The sequence below is a fragment of the Umbelopsis ramanniana genome (genome assembly GCF_025399195.1).
Source record: "Umbelopsis ramanniana AG unplaced genomic scaffold K450scaffold_69, whole genome shotgun sequence".
Taxonomy (NCBI): Eukaryota; Fungi; Mucoromycota; class Umbelopsidomycetes; order Umbelopsidales; family Umbelopsidaceae; genus Umbelopsis; species Umbelopsis ramanniana.
Genome location: NW_026252155.1, coordinates 96,754 through 114,977, shown reverse-complemented (window position 1 = coordinate 114,977; position 18,224 = coordinate 96,754). Strand labels below are relative to the sequence as shown.

Here is an 18,224-nt window from a genome sequence, read left to right as displayed (position 1 = left end):
AAATGACATGATGGAATGTAAGAAAAAATGATGGACTGCTGAAGATGCGAGATATAAAAGTTGATTAATAGATGTAGATATCAGCATTGGTGAACACAAGTGAAGAATGATATATGTTCAAGATCAGCGGGACTGACTTCTCCAACCTAGACTATCTCATGATTTTATGAAATTGCTATTGGCAAATAAGCAGTCAGCTCATATTGTGGTAGGCAGAGGTGGCATATTCGAAGAAAACAATCGTATATTGGAAGATATCCGTTTTAATTTTTTGGCAGAGTTCAACATTTTGATACGAAGCTAAACTTATATGATGTCAGCGCAAATTATTTCTAGAAGGACTGTAGATTACATTCTAGCATTCATCCGTAATTTCTGAAAACCACGTCTTTGAAAAAGGCGAATGAAGGTGAGCCTGAATTAATATGTAGCATAGCTCTCATCTTTCTAGTGTGAAGGTTCAATTATACCTTATCGCACGTTATATACAGGCAAAGCATAAGAAATAAAAACATCAACTCGCATGTCTCGCTCGCCGCATGGTGTTATTCATAAGTTACTTTATTTTCCAAGTTAGATAGGTGAGAAATACTTGAGAAATAGTAGGGTAAAGCGTTATAAAGTACTATGTCAGATCGTACTCTATAACGTGGAAGACCTTTGATTACTCGAATGGAATGGCTCTATTTTCTTTAACCCACAACTTCTCAGCATCAGTGTTGGGCATGGGTGGGTTGATACCTTGGGTACGCCACAACTCTCTCTCGTGCTCTTCGATATGGATCTCCCAGTCTAATCCTCTGTCCTTGACATAAGGGCCAAACGCCGCCTCAAGCTGATCCAGTACAGCCTGCTTGACTTCATATGAGGCCATGGTTCTGGCCAGATGCTGACTGACGACGCGAACAAATTTGGGTGCAGGTTTACCGCTGATGAAAATTGAATCTTCAGAAACTTCAATGAATATGACATCGACGTAAAAGGCCGGTAGGTCGTAGCCAGTGTAAATCTTGGTAATACGTTCTGCAATTTCTTGCTTGTCCTGGGCAGAGAAAAGACCCTTTGCGTAATAGAATCGGTGAAGAGGCATTTTTGGCTTGTCCTGCTTGAATATTGATGTTTGATAGAGACTTCGTTCTCCAGATGAACTTCTGAGGCTCTTATATACTTTAAATTATTGGGCTATGCTGATCAGTCAGTTATTTTTCCACATTGAGCATTTTTAAGTTTTAACCACGAACGGAACCCATTTTTGTGAATTATGAGCTGGAATTCGCATCGCCATGTACCACTCTATACAATTCAGAGTCTAAGTCCGGTGCTCGTAGTCCGGCGTCATTTATAATCAAGGAACAGATAATAAGCTGTTATGTTCGCAATAAAGGAGCTGTGCAACCCGATCTCTAAGCCAACTGTGCACAGCCCGGTCGTTGGCTATAATTTACAACAGGAAACTCCGTGATACACAAGAAAGAGATCTTCACAACGACTAGAGAGAGGTTGTTCAATCAACTATGAATCTGATCAATATCACTATACTCTCTGTCTCCCAGGTAACAGCATCTCTATCTTGCGGGCAATGATCTGCTGACGGACTTTATTTGTAATATACCGCCTTGTCTAGATCCATTTGCAGTGCTTGATCCGAAATCATTCATTAAAAGGATAGAGTCAAGGAAATAGAGCAATCTATTTTATTTGATAATCACACATGAAAGGTGACTGTGATTACGGCGGATGGACATGTCAATATTCAGCGCACCAGCCATGCTGTTAGTGAACGACGCCGATGCGCGACATTGTTTCACTTACGACGGTCACCGTAAAAAAAAAATAATGATAATCAAAAAGTCAAATTTGATACCTGCATAGCAATGGAGGCTCTATGTCATTTTCTTTGCTACTGTTTTTGCGACGGCTGTGACCTCTGATGCATTGTTGTTTCACACCAGGGGGTTACTCAAAAACTTTTGTTGTATGAACGACGGAGTAGGCGTTTGACATTGATCACATTTCTTGATTCCACAATAGGGCATTTGTTTTCATCGTTTTGACCACTCTTTATATTGCCTTTCCTACTCATCAACTTGCTTGATGTATGAGGTGAATCAACAACTACACTATTCAAAGCAGAGAACTGATATCTACATTTAAATCGTAACTTACTAAAAAAAAAAAAAATTGGTACAGCGAAATATAAACAAAAACGAAATCAATAACAGAAGTGAAACAAGGCAGGTATGTATGTACATGGTTTTTTTGCGTGCGTGGGTTGATAAAAAAAGAAAGCCGTGATCAGAGGACTGGGTGCCAGCAACAGGAATCCCTAATTGTTTTTGTCATATTTCTAGTTACTCTTTTCAGGACGGATAGTAGGCGTGGTTTTTGTGTTTGTTTTTTATGATCCACTTTTTCGTTAGCAGATGCACTGTCGTCGGTGTGGGTATCTTCAGGCACGCATGTCACGGCGCCGCCTTCTGATGAAGACGCAGTCTGCTCCGTTTCTTGCTGTTCAACAGCCGGTTCTTCAGGGTGTGTGCGCAACTCATTGCAGATACCCACTAGAGTCGATCGCCTTATACGCTCCGCCCGCACCGCATCCTGCAAGGCTCGTGTTGCCCTATGATGAAGCCGCCGTTGTCGTTCTTCACACTGTTGTTGGTATCGCAGCATGGTATTATAGCGGTCGTACGAGCTATTCCATCTGGTACCGATGTCTAATGCCTCCCGGTACCGTCGCTGGTTGGAATGCATGTAGGCGGCAAATGTTTGTTCACTTGCCGAAGTGGTCATAATTTTACCTACAACCGTATGGTAATAGTCCTCTCGAACCCAATCAATATCGGATGCGATCTTGCTATAAGGATCAATGCTGGCAGAAGGGAATATGACTTCAGGTTCGTGATAGTAGTACGGCATGGTCAAGGGAGATACAATGAATAGTTGAGAAGAAAAAGAGAAGTAGCATTTTGTGCGATCAGTTTTTCTCCCTTTCTGTAAGAACCATGTCTCTTTTTTGAAGATCCGCCTCCTTCTCTTAGAATCCACTGCCTGTCTGGACAGAGACAGCCCTGAGACCCTGAGTTGCTCCGTTCCCTCACATTAATCGTTTGCCAACCATAGCTGAACAACCACGCTGAGAGTACAAGGTGTAAATAGTATGGGTCGCACAACAAGTTACATTCCGCCCATCATACTATGAAAATAGTTGGTTCTCTACTGTCAAACCTATCTGATGCACACGGGTGAAGTGAGCATTTCGAATCGGACAGCAGTAACGATGTGAGGGCAAATGCACCAGGGGGGCAGTGAATGCGTGGACGGGATAAATGCGGCAGGTTTATCCTTGTGATTACTTTTAAAAATAATAATAGCCAAATCAAATGACAGTACTTGCGTTTGATACTAACCCATGCGATAGCCTGGCTGGCTGGCTGGCTTCTCACGCTATAGTGGAATAATTATATGTCATTGTGAAGTAGATCGCCATGTACTGCTTTCTACAGCTACCTGTATTTGACATTTTTGTAAAGGCGGTCCCATATAGATTCAGGAGACACACTCAAGTCATATCGACTGTCTCTACTTTGGGGTGGTTGGAGGGGTATATTTGTTCATATCTTTTATTCTTTTACATGATTTGTTGTTGTAATAAAAGAAGCTATGCGTGGATGAGTGTGGGAAGGGAGTACAAATACAAAGGTTTGGATTTTACATGACGTGAATAACAATAGAAAATTCAATAATAAAGGTTGGGAAGTTGAACAACCATGTGTAGAATGGAGTGAGTTATACAAATTGTGTGAGTAGATTGGGTGTATCATTTTCTATAGTTGAACGATTCGTAATAGCCACTGTCGACCTTTTTATGGTGAGTGACATCATCTTTGTCGTCCTCCTGAACAATAGCCGATGCATCTTCGAATGGATTCTGGTATGGTTCGGGTCGCTCCAGTAAGCTCTCTCGTACTTGTAATATTTCTTGGGTGATCAGAGGATCTTCATCGACGGTCACGGACAAGTCACGAGTGTCCCATTTCATACCGCTCATCATACTGTGGAATAAATACATGCTGGATCGCTCGTCGTGACTCAGTTTGGTCTCACTATCCAAGCACTTGGATAATGCTTGTCTTGCTCGTTCAACGACATCCATGTCCATATGTCCGAACATCTTTTGTAAGACATGAGCGACTGCGAACACAGCTTCTCGACCGGCATGTTCGGACACGCCAAGACGTTGTCGATCATCATCCAAGTTGGATAAAAATCTCGCTCGTATAGGAGATTGGTGATCAACAGCATACATAATATAATTGTAGGCGTAAAACCGCGAACAGACAGCAACAATGAAATCATCCTTGAGTTGAGGATTAGAGTTCCATTCAAACAAGACGTCATAGTTTTGCCTTAAACGACAAGCAAGAAAGATTGCTCGGTCTCTACATTTTTTGTCTTGGTAAAAAAAGGTATCATACAAATCTCCATATTGCCTTCGTCCGGCTTCTAATGAGATGATTCGAAGAGTGTTTACAAAAGTACTGGATGGGTTGGGGTTGACATATGGTACATTTTGGGTGGTGGTGGTGACGGGTGGAGGGGTATTCCTTGGCGGTGGAGTAGGTTTGGAGCGACCCCCTTTGGTAGTCAGTGATCGCTTGAGATTGTGAAGGTGACTTAGAGCGGGTGACATCCAGTAGAGAAAACAAAGAGAAATGGAAGTTGCAAAGAAAGAGAAAAACAAAGTGGAACAGAAGAAAAAAGTAGAAAATAAAAAAAATAAAAATAAGTCAATTTAAAGAGTGGTCTGGGTTGCGGACTTAATTGGTAACCGAGGAGCTCCCTATTTTTGGACCGGCAGCACGAAAGGCAATCAAGACTTGTGCAAGTGTTTGCTTTTAATGCTCCAAAGAGTTTCGTAAATCAGCCGGAAGCGTTCGAATGATGATATCGATTTGCTTTTGTAGTTTCTCGATATCCGTTGTATTATGTGCGTCTTCATCTTGAACAAGGTGAAGAGCATCTTGATATCGAACCAGAAGATCTACGGCTTCCACTTCTCGACTAGACGCAATTTTTTTTGTGACATCGGTCTCGCATAGTTTTCGAATATAACGATGCTTAATTTCGTTCTGAGCCTCGTTGGTACGTAGACGTAACCATGTTGCGAAATTGCCGCATTTGAGAAACTGAGTATAAAACTCTCGAACTGGATCCCCGGTGGTCGCTCGAGCTTTGAACGTGGACTTGAATTGTAGCGATGGTGGATTGTCTTTGAGAAACCGATAAAACTGATCGGATTGGAATGGCTTGAGTTGTCCTTGACCCTTCTTGAGAGTCGAGCTACTCACATTCGTCGGAAGCAGTTGATTAAAATAACGATTGAGAGGTGTTAAGAATTTCTCAGTCATATCCGCAAAATGTCGTCTTAAAATATTGTTGAGTACATAGGCTATTGAAACATTACAGATGTTAGTAAACGGCTCTGGAATAAATAAACTCCATATGGTCTGTTTATGAAAACAAACGTATTTCGTACCAGATGAATGGCCGCGAACTCTAGACTCTACCAACATTTTGAGTAATGCCTTGTCCTTTGATATCGTTGCTTTTCGCTTGGATGTCACACCTTGAACGAAGTCCAGCGTTCCATTAGGTCTTGAATGAGATCCCTTCGCATGTCGTCCGTGTTCCGGTATGATGGTTCCGTCTGGTTTTCTGAGGTAACAAATAAGTTGTAGGGAGTCAGCAGGATTTGCGAAAAAAGTATATATCTATATATACATGTCAAGCTGAGAGCGACCCCTAACTCATGATATGTTTTCATGGCTTTTGGAACGGGTCCCCTTTTATCCCTCTTGTTGACTTACCGGTGTTGATGTCGCCCGACTCGAACGATGTGGGGCCAGTGTCCAATGGCTTTATTAAAAAAGGGATTTGTGACTCCGAGAATGAGGTTGGAGGGTGGCTGTTATATTTGATAATCAGACATGAGCCAAAATGAATGCGACGGACCAGGAAATTGCAAGGATCAGAATAATAATAATTACCATGCTCTTAGTGATGAATGATCGAAAGTCCGAGTCTTGTATTGTAAAGTAAGGTCTATAGTCTCCACAGTAAGGTATCTATTCAGCAAATGGTTAGAGATGAAGATGGATAGGTCGAGCATTGACCAACTTACAGGATTGATCAAATCAATGAGAGCAACTATGCTTTCACTACATATACCAGGCTCAGGGGCCATCACAATCAAAGGCTCTCCCAGAAGCACCAATTCCCAGAGTAGCCACAAATCATCCAGCATATTGCTAAAATGCTTATACAATGTACCAGGTGGTATAGAAGCGAGGATCTAAAATTTACACATTAATTTAAAAAATAAAAATCCCCCCCCCCACGTGTCCCTCCTTGGACCATTAATGCATACCTGAGTTTCTGGTTTCAACGAATTCAAATCAAAGCGACTGGTCTCTAGTAGTTGAGGTCGATGTGGATAGGGAATTTCTACTTGCAAGACAGTGCCTAGTAAGGGTAAATCATAGCTCTGTCCAGGAAGAGGACCATTCCTGAATGAAGAATGTACATTAATGCATGTAAAAAAACAGTGGTATGCTCTACAAGGTAGACATTACCAACTGGCGATACTGGCACAAGCAGCTTCTAACATAGGCTGACCGAGGTCAAAGAAGGCAGGCCCTAGCATAGACACAACACGTGAAAATAAGCCTACAAAAGGATGTTGCGAGAGCAACACCAGCGATTTCTAAATGACGCACCAGAGTTCAGATAGGCGGACAGCTTTTTTCTCTCCGACAAGACCATCATTTACCTGGAAATAACCTCGCCGTATCCTCTCATCTTTCTTTTGACGGAAAAATACATAGCCATATAGGAAGCCAGCATCAGCAGTTGGGCCTGAGATGTGAGAGCAGGTGAAGTTCCGTCAGTTAGGATTCAAAGTTCAGGAAGAGAGGAAATTGAATTGATGGCTCACCTGACGCTGTAAGGCCAGACCCACTTGCGCGGATTCGAACATTGTACACCTGATCTCCGACTTCAAAAACGTTGGAATCCGGGAAAGCAGAAAAACAACTATAGGCGCAATGGAAATAAGATTTATGGTACAATACTCGGTATACATAGACCCTAAACTTACATGTTTTTTTCTTCATATTCTGATAAGTCCACCGGAGGGTATATAAAATCAAGTGCTGGAAAAGAAGCATAATTTTAGTGATCACGGTGGCTTTCTCTGCGAAACCTGGGGTAAAACGGATATACCTTGGCCAATTTCTAGATCAAAGTTGACGACGCAAAAACCGACCATCCATTGCCGAAACTTGGCGAGTATATCTGGGCTTAAGTTGGATAGTTTGTTATTGTCTCGAAGTTCTGTTATATCTGTATCGATTTCGAACATGGCTCCTGCACCAAGTACATCCGAACTACTGGTTCGACTGCTAGCTTCTTCTTCGTCCGATAAACTTGCAGTAGTGCAGCTGCCAGACTGCGAGTGTTGAGAGTCGAGCGCTGGAGCTAAAAATGGCTCGGAATGACAAAGCCCAGTAAGGAGATGGTTATATTGTGGGTGAGATGTTGAAAAGCCTTCTCCGATATCAGCCTCCTGGTCGTGGTGATATATAGGTGTGGGAATAGTATGTCTTAATGAGGATGGATTCGGGGAATGTGGGTGGACGGTACTGTTTACTGAAGATGCGGAAGAATTTCGGCTGTGAGTGGACTGTGAGCGAGTGAGTTGTGGTCGCAATGAGGGCGACGACGACGATACAAATAAATCTGCTGCCGAGTGGTTTGCACGCAGAGGAGACTTAATCTTTGGTGCAGTTGAAGCAATGTCCATTAAAGCCAAGCTGTTACCAGAATGACAGTAAAAAGAAGGAATGGGAGCAAGAGCTTGAGAGGTTCAGAAAAACCGCTGGTTTGGTGATCCCCTAAAATTTCTCAGCGAGCATGACGATTCAGATTCGAACGGTTTTCCCTCTCTTTTTTTTTTTTCTTATACTTTTTTATTTTCTGCGTGTATTTACAAATAAATCGATTCAGTAGCACTGGCTCAAACCATGGCAAAGAAGCCAAGCTTTTCTATATTTTCTCCGTTAAGTCGCTTTTCATCCACTTGTTGTTCTTCATCTTGGAGCTTCTGATCGAGTTGCTGAATGAGTGACTGCCCGATACGTTTGGCGGTTTGAATCATTTCGCTCATTAACCCCGGTTCAATACCACCCTCAGCGCCCTTCTGAATACCACAAATTTGGCTATCCTTGTTCACAGCAATGGTGAGTTTGGCTTCCGTGCAAAGTTCTTCTAATGGTGAAGCATCGATGATATGGCCAGTCCCAATCTACACAAATCAATGTTTGGTTATGGTTTGCTCAAAATGATCGGTCAAAAAAAGCCCATTTCATCTTACCTTATTGAGAGTGACACCGATGGGTATATTTTCTATGCCATCTAATCGTTCAGCGTCTTCCACATCGTCTAGGACCTCAAATTCAAATTCACCATCTCCCAAGTCTTGAATCTGCGTCTTTGGTATCCGTGTGTTAAAAAGTGCCGCCTTCGTTGCCATAAAAATGGTGTCCAGAACATTTCCAGAGTAATCGAGAATCTGTATTGATTCAAAGAATGCTATTAGTTAAAAAGGAGTCGCTATTGCGAACATATACAGGGGAGTTAGCTGTTACCATGGCATCGATGTAAACAATCCAGCATTGTTGGCCTTTTATGATACAAAGTTTTTCAAAGTTGATGCCGCATTGTGGCCCACCAAGGACTCTTTGAAGTGCTTGTGTCAATTCATTGTTGAGATCATCCGCTCCATGACCTTCAAATTGCTGAGATGCACTAGGAGAGCTGTAACGATTTGTACGCTTAGCATAGTTCGAATCATATCCATGCATAGAGTAGAAAAAAAAAGACAAAGATTTCTTACCATTCCACGTTACAAACAACTTTACCAACATTATCGGCATCAGGTTCCACTTGGTCTATTTCAACTTTGACGCCAACAAGAACGTCTGTTCCGTCACCTAAGCGCACGCGAGCACTGCCGTTGGCCTGGGAGATAATTCCAGTCTCCAAGACCAAAGCACGGTAGTCCAGTCGTCCACGTCCATCGGCTCGGAGATCGCTCTGAACGCCTTCTGTAATGTAATCACGCTCTGCTTGGGATAAGTAGGGCATGGGAGGTGGATCAAAGGATTGGAATCGACAGAGAGTTTATGATGCCCAGTGGCTTGCCTTTTTTTGCAAAATTGTTGAAGGGAGCCAAAAAGTGACAGTCACATGACTGAGGGAACATCCGCAAAAAACAGAGTCAGCTTGAAATGTCGAAGGCATACTTCAATCTCTCGTCACCAATGTCAGTTGCCGCTGTTGTAAAGAAGGCAGCTGCCAACACCGTCAGTCAACCAAGTTCTAGACTTCGTTTACGCAAAGCGGCTCTCACTCTCGTAAGCAGCTGAATTTCCGTTTATTTTCAAATGGTTCCTTAATGAGACAGTGTGTGCTGACAAATGCCCATATGGTTCTCTCTTCCCTTGTGTTATTTGGCATTTTTGTTATAGACACCAGCTGCAGTTGACCGCTTAAAGTCACTCTACAATGGCCCAGAGCCTCGTTTGCTTCGAGTTGGAGTCAAACAAAAAGGCTGTTCCGGTAACTCTTATAGTCTGGAGTTCACCGACAAAAAGGGCAAGTTCGATGAAGTAGTGAAACAAGATGGTAAGGCAGTCATCATAAATTATCAAGTGGGCGTACAATCGCTTGGAAAAAAGTGCATGCAAGTTAATCATATCTTTTTTGTCATAGGTGTAACCGTTCTTGTTGATTCCAAAGCGCTGATCACCGTCCTTGGCTCGGAAATGGACTATATCCAGAACAAGCTCTCTTCGTCATTTGTTTTCTCTAATCCCAACGTCAAAGAGACGTGTGGATGTGGTGAGAGCTTCAAAATCTAGAGAACCTTTTTTTAATATCGTTTCAGTATTGTATAATAGTTGTAAACCCTCCTCATTCAATCAATGTATAACCTCATCCTCCATTTTGCTTTGAAAGTAAAGAATTCAATGTTCACATGTTCGTGTGGTCAAACACATACTGCACTAATTTTTGGCACAGGCTAAAACCCACTTCTTTTCGATATTTTCTCTTTTTATTTTTATTTCTTCCTTCACTCCTTGAGACTCCTGCAGCCCTGACACCATTGGGCCCGCCGCAATCCGTATTTATATTGCACATCTACACCAAGTGACAAAATCTTCTTTTTTATGCCGTCGTTATCCGACACAGAAAGCGCCGCCGCACAAGCTGCACGGCCCATACCATTTGCTGCCCCCATTCGCAATGCATCCCAATCTATGAAGCAATCCAGTGTACCTCGTCGACTTTCCCGTCAAGACTCGATGAATCCCCGTCGTCAATCTAACGCCTCCCAAACTACGGAATCGGTCTCTCCGTCCGTGTCATGGCCTATTGTCTTGGCAATCGTTCCAACCTTGGGCGCGTTTGTTGCTGGCAGTGCCGAAGTCTGGAGTGACCTGATCATGGTGCTGCTGATTCTATATTATACTTACAAGTGGGTGACAGGTACGTAAGAGTGCGGTGTAGCTTCGATGGGTTGGACTATTTTAAATATCCCATTTTTTTCTAATACCGTCGTTTCCCACAGTGCCTTGGAATTATTACGAAAGCGCTCGATCACGACGTATTATCAATCAAAACTCACGAGTACCGTTACCGGCCCATATGAATGATGAAAAAAAAGCTATTGAAATCAAAAGGAAGCAGATGGTGGCGAAAGAGCTTCGCCAACACGAGTTAATCGGCCTTCTTTGGGTGTTGGCGTCCCCTATTATAGCCGGATTGACTCTACAATACAGCAGACGATTCTTGAGCAATCAAGATAAATATCTCAGCAGTTTCAACATTGCTGTTTTTGTACTCGCCGCTTTAATCAAACCGATCGTACATTGTATGAGTATGCTCAAGGACCGTACACTCTATTTGCAAAGCGAAATGCAAATCGAAGAAGGTGAAGTAGAGGTCTTGCGGGAAAGAATATATGAATTGGAAGACGAGTTGCAGAGTTTGAAGAAAGCATTCGCCACCAAGAAGGATCTGGGCCAGGTTACAAATGGAATCGGCCCAACTTTGAATCAACTTGCCAAGTCTGTTAAACGATCGGAGAAAAGGGAACAGCTTTTGCGTAACTACTCTGAGGAACGATTTAACTTTGTGGACGCCAAGATGCGAGAGTTTGATGACTACATTGCCAAGCGTATGGAACAAGACAGATTACGTACCTCAAGAGGTCTTATAGCCTCTCTGATCTTTTTGCCTATGACCGTCACCATGTGGACGCTTAAGCGGGTTACCCATCTATTGCCACTTCCCAAAACCCTCCTACTCCGCTCTACTCTCCCTCCCAAGCCTATCAAAGCTTACCATGACTTGCGCTCTTCACCGCCTATTGATAACCGAAATCAAAACCTGATCCCGGATGCGACTGAATTGGAGCGGGAAATCAGATATCGCAGACATATGAACAGCGATCCAAATGAGAGCAGCTATATGAGTGGAGAAGAATCGGTTGCTGCGTTTGGTCGAGGTCATCAGTAATAGCCGATCAATGTTGTATGCTGCTTAACCCCCTTCGCCACCTCTTTATCCACTTTCGCCCATCCCCACATTGTCCAATGAATAATACAGCAGCGGGCCTGCTTTTGTGATCTGCTCAACATGGGATCCGTCTATCCAATCGAAGCGGTCATCGTTCCAAATTTCTTTTTGTTTTTTTCCATCCATCCCTACAAGACCCTGCCGGCATCAATGCAGCATCGCCTGCTCTGCTCATCATTTATCCCTGTCTCCCCTGCCCCCCTTATTATCATCTTTATGCCTTACACTCACCTGTATCTACTATTATATCCCCTCCCCCTTCAACCAACCTCGTCCTACCATCTACAAAATTGCTCATACTTCTTGTTTTGAAAAAAATGAGCAAACCAAAAATCAAACTTCTTACGTGTTTCTAAATGAATATATATATATTTATGTATTTGCTCTTGATCGTACAAGTATTCACAATTTCTGTGGTATTTCTTTAGCATGGTATTCTTTCTGGGTAATTTTTGTTTTCATGAAGATTTTTCAGATGAACTCGACTGGTCGCTATCAGTGGTAGATGTACAGGTCCATATTCGAATGCATCCTGTTTCGTCAGCCGTGATCATGACTACACCGTCAACGGCAAGTAATTGGCGTGTTTTCATTGGCGCCATCACGGCTGATATTACGGTATGTTTATGGGCTTCAAATGATTCTGGTTCATTTTTGGCCAATTTTTTGATAAGTAGTTTTTCTTCCTTTTTTCTCGCTTTCTCCGCCTTTTTTTCTTGCTTGGCAATTTCCTTTTGCCGCTTTGCAATTTCTTTGAGCTGCTTCTTCGTCATGGGTTCAGTGGCATCTGTTTTGACCGATGAGGTTTCTGTGTCGGTTACACTATCATCGGTGGTTTCCTGATGATAGAATTGTGCCATTGTTTTCCATATGTAAACACGTCTGTCTTCACTTCCGCATACTACATATTTACCATCGTCACTGTGCATGTGCAACATTTTGGTATTAGACATATTGTCACTGGACTCAAAAAACAATGCCGGTCTTTTTAGTGCCTGGCATATATATTTTCTTACCTGAAACTTGCAGAAATTTGCATTTTGGTATTTACAGACCCTTTAAAATTGCATATCGATTTTTGGTTATCGCAATTTACTAGGCGCACCATACAGTCATTGCTCGAAACTAAAACCATCGATGGGTGCGTGGGAGAATATTCAATGCCAGTAACTTTTCTGTCCGTGCCCAAACTGATTTCATGTTCAAGTTCAAGAGTGGTGGCAGAATAGACAAAGAATGCTCCCATGGCTGAACCTGCGCATACTTTGGTTCCATCCTTTGTAAATCCAGCCGCCGTAATCATATGAGTGTCGGAAATCTTGTTCCATACATGGACGCGCTGACCAGGAATATTCCATATTCTAAGCTTGGCATCGATGGATCCAGATAGGAAGAATCGATCATCCTGACGGACGGAGAAAAAAATTAAATCAATTTGTAAATTTTCATTGCTTGGCTGAGTAACCGTCGCGGACTTCGGCTGTTTCCAGGTATACGCACCTTCGGATGAAACTCTACACAAGTAACGATATCATAATGTTGAAAAATGCACAAACACTCGCTCCTTTCCACGTGCCATAGGCGTACGGTTTTGTCCATGGAACTAGAGAGTAAAAAGTTGTTCTGTTTGAATTCAATACAAAAACAAACAGTGCCAGTTTGGTTAATTTACCCTATCCATGAATAAGCCCGCCCTCCTTGCCCCAATTAACTTACCTTGGACCAGCTCAAATCTAAGACAGCTGCTTTATGACTAGTGAATTCTTGGATTGGTTTCGTCACAAATAACTCATCTATGGAGTAGGAATCAGGTGATAATTGCCAGATGCGAATGATACCGCCTTTGCTGGCGGTTGCAAGATAGGAACCATCTTGGCTGAATTTCATGTTCAGAACTGGGTCGGCAGTTACATCCAGCAGGCCGTTCAATGGATCTGACAACGTCTGGTTCAGATAGAACGCTTGAAAATCCTTTTTCTTGTTCTTAGACTTTGTCTGAAAAGCTACGTCAGAATTTTTTTGCTTTTGGAATTACTCCTGGAAGTCACATTTTTAAAAGGAATGGTGGAACTCTCTCGTTTACCTTTACTGTCTTGCGAGATGAATTTGATTTAGGGGCTTTGGAGCTATCCAAAGAGCTAGAAAGCGATATCCTCGAATCATTCGATGGCAATGCGCTCATTCTAGGAGACGTTGAAAGTTGCACCGAAGAACGCCTTAGAGCGGATTTCAAAGGCTTATGCGTTGGGTATTCGGGAAATGATATGGAAGATGCCATAGGGGAAAGGAGATGATCGTCAAAGCGAACGTGACACGCTGAGGATTGAGATGGTGGCATCAACAGGGGTTCAGTGAAGCAAAAAGGATAAAGGATCAAAGAGCAAAGCAAGTGGCCCACAAAAGAAAAACAATAAAGTTAATACCACTATTTATAAGGACGCTTGTGACGAGGCAAACTCAGTGGAGGTCACTGCAGCTTGGCACAAGATTTTTATGACCAAATAACGCTTTTCTTTAAGCCATGGTCAACAAACAAGCGGAGTGGTACTTTACGCATCTGTGCCTTTTACCAGGCATAAGCTAACATAACATTTTACCATTCAACAAACTCCGCTAAGCTTTCAGTTCTTTGATTTTTGTATGGACAAACAGCTTTCACAGAAATAATGTATGGCATCCATTATCCTTTATTCATCAAAACGGAGAACAGTTCAGTCACCTTGAATGAACGAACCAGGCACAGTAAGGTATGGGTATCTTAAAGGGAATGGCGTGGTTTCATCAAAAATCGAATGCCAAGACATTATCACCACGCCATCATCAGGTTTATCTCTCTAAAAATGGGATCAATTCTCTAATGAATCCAACATGCGAAATGCTATGATGTCCATGTTCACAACGCGCACATACCAGGGGAGTTTTCGGTTGAAAGGCTGTGATTGAGTGCCAGCAACCAGGGCCGTTGTGAGTTCGTAATATTATTAAATTTTGATCGGCAACTCAAATGGTCGTATAATCACCACTTTTGGAACATCGAAGCCATTTTTACATATTTTTTGGCAATATTCGTTTCATCTTCTATTTTCTCAGATCTCTCTCTCTATTCGTCATCGACACTGGTTGTCTGATATGGCTTCCCCAACTGACCGGGAACTCAACACTAGCCAGGGCCCGTCATCCACCACCTCGAGACCAATCCCTGCCTTGAAGAGAAAAAGAGCCAAACGTAGCTGTGACTTTTGTCGAAAACGAAAGAGTAAATGTGATGCTGATACGTCTATCCCATGCACAAACTGCCTTGCGGTATGTTTATATCATTTATTCTTCGAGCTACTTTCGGTGCTCATTAGTGCATTACTCATGCTTGAATTGCTGACATACTTTTACAGTGGGGCTTCGAATGTCAATTTCAATCCAAAAGTAAGAAAAGGGGTCCCAGATCACCTTACGTTACCAGCCTTGAAAAGCGCTGCAGAGATCTCGAGAACCTTTTGAGGAAGTACACAAATGACATTCCAGAGCAACAAGCTATCCCAAAGAGTGATGATGAGATGTCGGATGATCAAAATGGTGACATGGAGGAAGCGAATGCTCCCGGAAGTGACGACAAGGAAACGAGCCCTCAACTGTCAGCCACTAATATCGTTCATCGACAAGACGGCTTGGATGCTGTCTCCGCCCAAGATCTTCAGGAGCGATTTTCTCAAATATCATTGGAGAATTACGATACTATCAAGTACACAGGCTCAAGTGCTGGTTTGCGAGTCTTGAATAAGTCTCTCTTTAAAGACGGTCAGATTTTATGGCCCGGTAGACAAAATGTTGTGTTGCAAATGCTCCCACAGGACGAAGTCGTGGTTCTCAAAACCGATTTATCTGAATCTGGTAACCCTCAAGTTAAAATGGGGATAGGTATTGGTATGCAAATGGGAATTTTTGGTTCAGACACAAAAGGCTGGTCACCCGACGATGCTTGTAAAAAGAATTGCTTATACACGTCTATGGTGGATCGGTATGTCACTGTGGACGAACGAAAAGCGCTTGTGGATGCGTAAGTAAACCATCAATTTGACGTTGTATCCTGGGATCGCTTGCTGACGCGTAACGTTACTTGTTACACAAAGATATTTTCGAGAAATCCATCCGGTTCTGCCCATCTTGAACAAACGTCGCTTCCTACAACAATTTGAAGCCGGCACGGTCCCTCCAGTGTTGTTATTTTCTGTCTTGGTTGTCGCTTATCGTTATGTCAAACCTCTAGACATGCGTATTACCGTTGAAAATGAGGATTTCGGGGAGTACTTATACAAGCGGACCATGACGTATTTACGATGTTATGCGAGCAAAAGTGTGATCCACATTGTCCAAGCCAACGTTTTGATGGTCGTTTACTTGGATTTGGAGGATAGTGACACTGAGTCTCTACAATGGTATGCTTTAGGCACTGCCATACGAATGGCTCAGGAATTGGGCCTTCATCGGAGCTCAGCACGTTGGAAAATTCCCCAGAGTGAAATTGAAACGCGACATCGATTGTTTTTTGCTTGTTACATATTAGATCGATGGTAAGTGGCATTTAGTTCAGCATTCAAAATACCTGTCTCTTCGTCTTGGCTAAGCACTAACTCACACCTTTTAGGATTGGTGCCCGATCCGGAAAACCTTTAACTATACTGGATCGCGACTTCGATACGGGATTTCCAAGTGCATACGAGATACATGACTCTGACGATGCAGGCAGCGGTTTTACTGAAAACGATGGCCGTGATGATACTGGTATGGATGAAGAACCGCCATACCTAGCCTTCATTCACTTGATCAAACTATCGGAGATACTAGGTCGAATTTTGAAGGCCTTATACGCGCCAAAAGCAAAATACGCAAATCACAATGCTGGCATTGACGATCCTACCATATTACTTGTCTTTGATCGACGATTGAATCATTGGAAGGCGACGGTGGATGCAGGTATGATACCGAAAGGAAAAGGGGAACCAAAGCCAGACCCGGATAATCCCGACTTGATGGAAGCACACAACTTAAAAATCAATCCTCAACATCGAGGTTAGTCATTCGTTGATACATATACGTTTTCCGTGGTCTTACTCGAATGTAACCTTATTAACGTTTTGTTCGGGCCACAGTGATGTTGGATATGTGCTACCACATATCTCAACTACTATTGCATCGGCAGTTCATACAAGTGCCAACAGTAGAACTCGACTCTGCGATGAAAGACCTGATCAACCACTCGCATTCAGTATGCACGCAAGCCGCCGTGAATATCAATGTTATATCTCAAGAAACGGAATTGCGCCATTTCATCGGCGTATCTCCAACTACTTTGATTTACGCAGTTTTCCAAGGCGCCTTGATTCATATGTACAACATCAACGGTGATATAATGAAGATGCAGTCCAAATTCAATTTGAAAAGAAGCATGAGCTTCTTAGGCGAAAGACGAAAATGGCTGGCCGTTTCAAGAGTCATAGAGATTTTGAAGCTCATGGCCACCCTTAATGGTATTGACGACCAGATATTCGCGTCAAGTTTAGAAGATAATCAAGCTGAAGCTTTGCATGCTGCCGAAAGCTCGTCTACAACGGCAGCAAAGAAAAAGCGAAGACCCCGAACGGCTTCCAAGTCTGCCAGCGACGCTATCGTCAAAACGGAAATAGAGGAAGCGACAGAAGGTGAACTTTATGAAGAATCGATGAGGCCAACAATTATTCCCGCTTATCTTCCTTTCAATTACGATGTAGTCGTAGACGAAATGCCCAAGGGGCAATGGATTCAACGAATGATGAGCACCAGCGTCGTGGGTGGCATTACTCCTGACATCCAAGCATCTATAAGCTCAGTGCTGTCTATGAACAACGCAGCGTTAAGAACTGATTCAGGCATGGAAAGCCAACCTACCAACATGGATTCTACGTTGCCTGATGTCAATATGCGACCGGCTACCATGCTTCAGCAAATGCCAGATACAACCCTAATACCTTGGCATCATCTGCAAATGCTTTCTCAACAAAGTTACGTCCCATACCCCATGTATGCCACGCATAACGCTCAACAAGTGGGAAATATGCATACGACGCATCCTAACATGTATGGTGTTCAACAACCGTATCCTATACCTGTCAACCCGAATGTGTCCAACAAGCCAGAATTTCAACAAGGTTCACAGAGTGCTCCGACAATGTTTCAACAGCAACACCCACCTTTAGCTGGATCACTACCACCACGCCCGCGGCAAGATGTGAATACACTTATGCCTCCTGGTAGTCTAAATTGGGAAGACTGGAACAGCTATGTTGATCAGGAAACAAATCGTCAACAATAGTATAATCAGACAAAACTAAAGTTTTGGGACAAACGTTGAGTCCCTTGTGAGGTCGTTCCATTATGATCTACGGAACATCGTTTGTTTCTTTTAGTGTAAATAGTGAGCGTTTAATACTGTCATTCATGCTCTTTCTACCTTTCTTTTTTCATCTCTACCTTCTTATCTATTAAAGTTA

At 42.8% G+C, this 18,224-nt stretch overlaps 10 protein-coding genes across 10 annotated transcripts; 4 read left to right on the top strand and 6 right to left on the bottom strand.

Annotated features, from left to right (window-relative positions):
* Positions 1-542: 542 nt before the first annotated feature.
* Positions 543-1,097, bottom strand: K450DRAFT_258128 (uncharacterized protein). The gene has a single exon (XM_051591788.1). It carries the CDS (start codon positions 1,088-1,090, stop codon positions 665-667), a length of 426 nt encoding a protein of 141 aa, XP_051441219.1. The 5' UTR covers positions 1,091-1,097; the 3' UTR covers positions 543-664.
* A 1,101-nt stretch (positions 1,098-2,198) lies between these two features.
* K450DRAFT_302945 (uncharacterized protein) lies at positions 2,199-3,022 on the bottom strand. Its single transcript, XM_051593786.1, has one exon. It carries the CDS (start codon positions 2,917-2,919, stop codon positions 2,296-2,298), a length of 624 nt encoding a protein of 207 aa, XP_051441220.1. The 5' UTR covers positions 2,920-3,022; the 3' UTR covers positions 2,199-2,295.
* Positions 3,023-3,820: 798 nt separating this feature from the next.
* Positions 3,821-4,693, bottom strand: K450DRAFT_274971 (uncharacterized protein; the record flags this gene model as incomplete). Its single annotated transcript, XM_051593151.1, has 1 exon — positions 3,821-4,693. One exon carries the CDS (start codon positions 4,691-4,693, stop codon positions 3,821-3,823), a length of 873 nt encoding a protein of 290 aa, XP_051441218.1.
* K450DRAFT_258124 (uncharacterized protein) lies at positions 4,694-7,974 on the bottom strand. Its single transcript, XM_051591787.1, has 11 exons — positions 7,285-7,974; positions 7,160-7,214; positions 6,998-7,095; positions 6,833-6,918; positions 6,636-6,766; positions 6,431-6,569; positions 6,185-6,355; positions 6,051-6,128; positions 5,871-5,968; positions 5,540-5,718; positions 4,694-5,452 (listed from the first exon to the last, which is right to left on the bottom strand). The coding sequence occupies exons 1-11, from the start codon at positions 7,862-7,864 to the stop codon at positions 4,899-4,901; spliced, it is 2,169 nt and encodes a 722-aa protein (XP_051441217.1). The 5' UTR covers positions 7,865-7,974; the 3' UTR covers positions 4,694-4,898.
* Positions 7,975-7,996: 22 nt separating this feature from the next.
* K450DRAFT_258119 (uncharacterized protein) lies at positions 7,997-9,360 on the bottom strand. Its single transcript, XM_051591786.1, has 4 exons — positions 8,957-9,360; positions 8,709-8,877; positions 8,435-8,632; positions 7,997-8,365 (listed from the first exon to the last, which is right to left on the bottom strand). Exons 1-4 carry the CDS (start codon positions 9,205-9,207, stop codon positions 8,078-8,080), a joined length of 906 nt encoding a protein of 301 aa, XP_051441216.1. The 5' UTR covers positions 9,208-9,360; the 3' UTR covers positions 7,997-8,077.
* Positions 9,237-10,162, top strand: K450DRAFT_258115 (uncharacterized protein). The gene is made up of 3 exons (XM_051591785.1): positions 9,237-9,476; positions 9,591-9,747; positions 9,835-10,162. The coding sequence occupies exons 1-3, from the start codon at positions 9,351-9,353 to the stop codon at positions 9,981-9,983; spliced, it is 432 nt and encodes a 143-aa protein (XP_051441215.1). The 5' UTR covers positions 9,237-9,350; the 3' UTR covers positions 9,984-10,162.
* K450DRAFT_258113 (uncharacterized protein) lies at positions 9,959-10,650 on the top strand. Its single transcript, XM_051591784.1, has one exon. It carries the CDS (start codon positions 10,100-10,102, stop codon positions 10,274-10,276), a length of 177 nt encoding a protein of 58 aa, XP_051441214.1. The 5' UTR covers positions 9,959-10,099; the 3' UTR covers positions 10,277-10,650.
* On the top strand, positions 10,164-12,072 carry K450DRAFT_258112 (uncharacterized protein). Its single transcript, XM_051591783.1, has 2 exons — positions 10,164-10,611; positions 10,694-12,072. Exons 1-2 carry the CDS (start codon positions 10,293-10,295, stop codon positions 11,641-11,643), a joined length of 1,269 nt encoding a protein of 422 aa, XP_051441213.1. The 5' UTR covers positions 10,164-10,292; the 3' UTR covers positions 11,644-12,072.
* A 1-nt stretch (position 12,073) lies between these two features.
* On the bottom strand, positions 12,074-14,143 carry K450DRAFT_258108 (uncharacterized protein). The gene is made up of 5 exons (XM_051591782.1): positions 13,787-14,143; positions 13,420-13,698; positions 13,204-13,326; positions 12,720-13,108; positions 12,074-12,624 (listed from the first exon to the last, which is right to left on the bottom strand). The coding sequence occupies exons 1-5, from the start codon at positions 14,039-14,041 to the stop codon at positions 12,162-12,164; spliced, it is 1,509 nt and encodes a 502-aa protein (XP_051441212.1). The 5' UTR covers positions 14,042-14,143; the 3' UTR covers positions 12,074-12,161.
* Positions 14,144-14,648: 505 nt separating this feature from the next.
* On the top strand, positions 14,649-18,224 carry K450DRAFT_258103 (uncharacterized protein). The gene is made up of 6 exons (XM_051591781.1): positions 14,649-15,006; positions 15,093-15,754; positions 15,828-16,268; positions 16,343-16,767; positions 16,848-17,396; positions 17,466-18,224. Exons 1-6 carry the CDS (start codon positions 14,833-14,835, stop codon positions 18,044-18,046), a joined length of 2,832 nt encoding a protein of 943 aa, XP_051441211.1. The 5' UTR covers positions 14,649-14,832; the 3' UTR covers positions 18,047-18,224.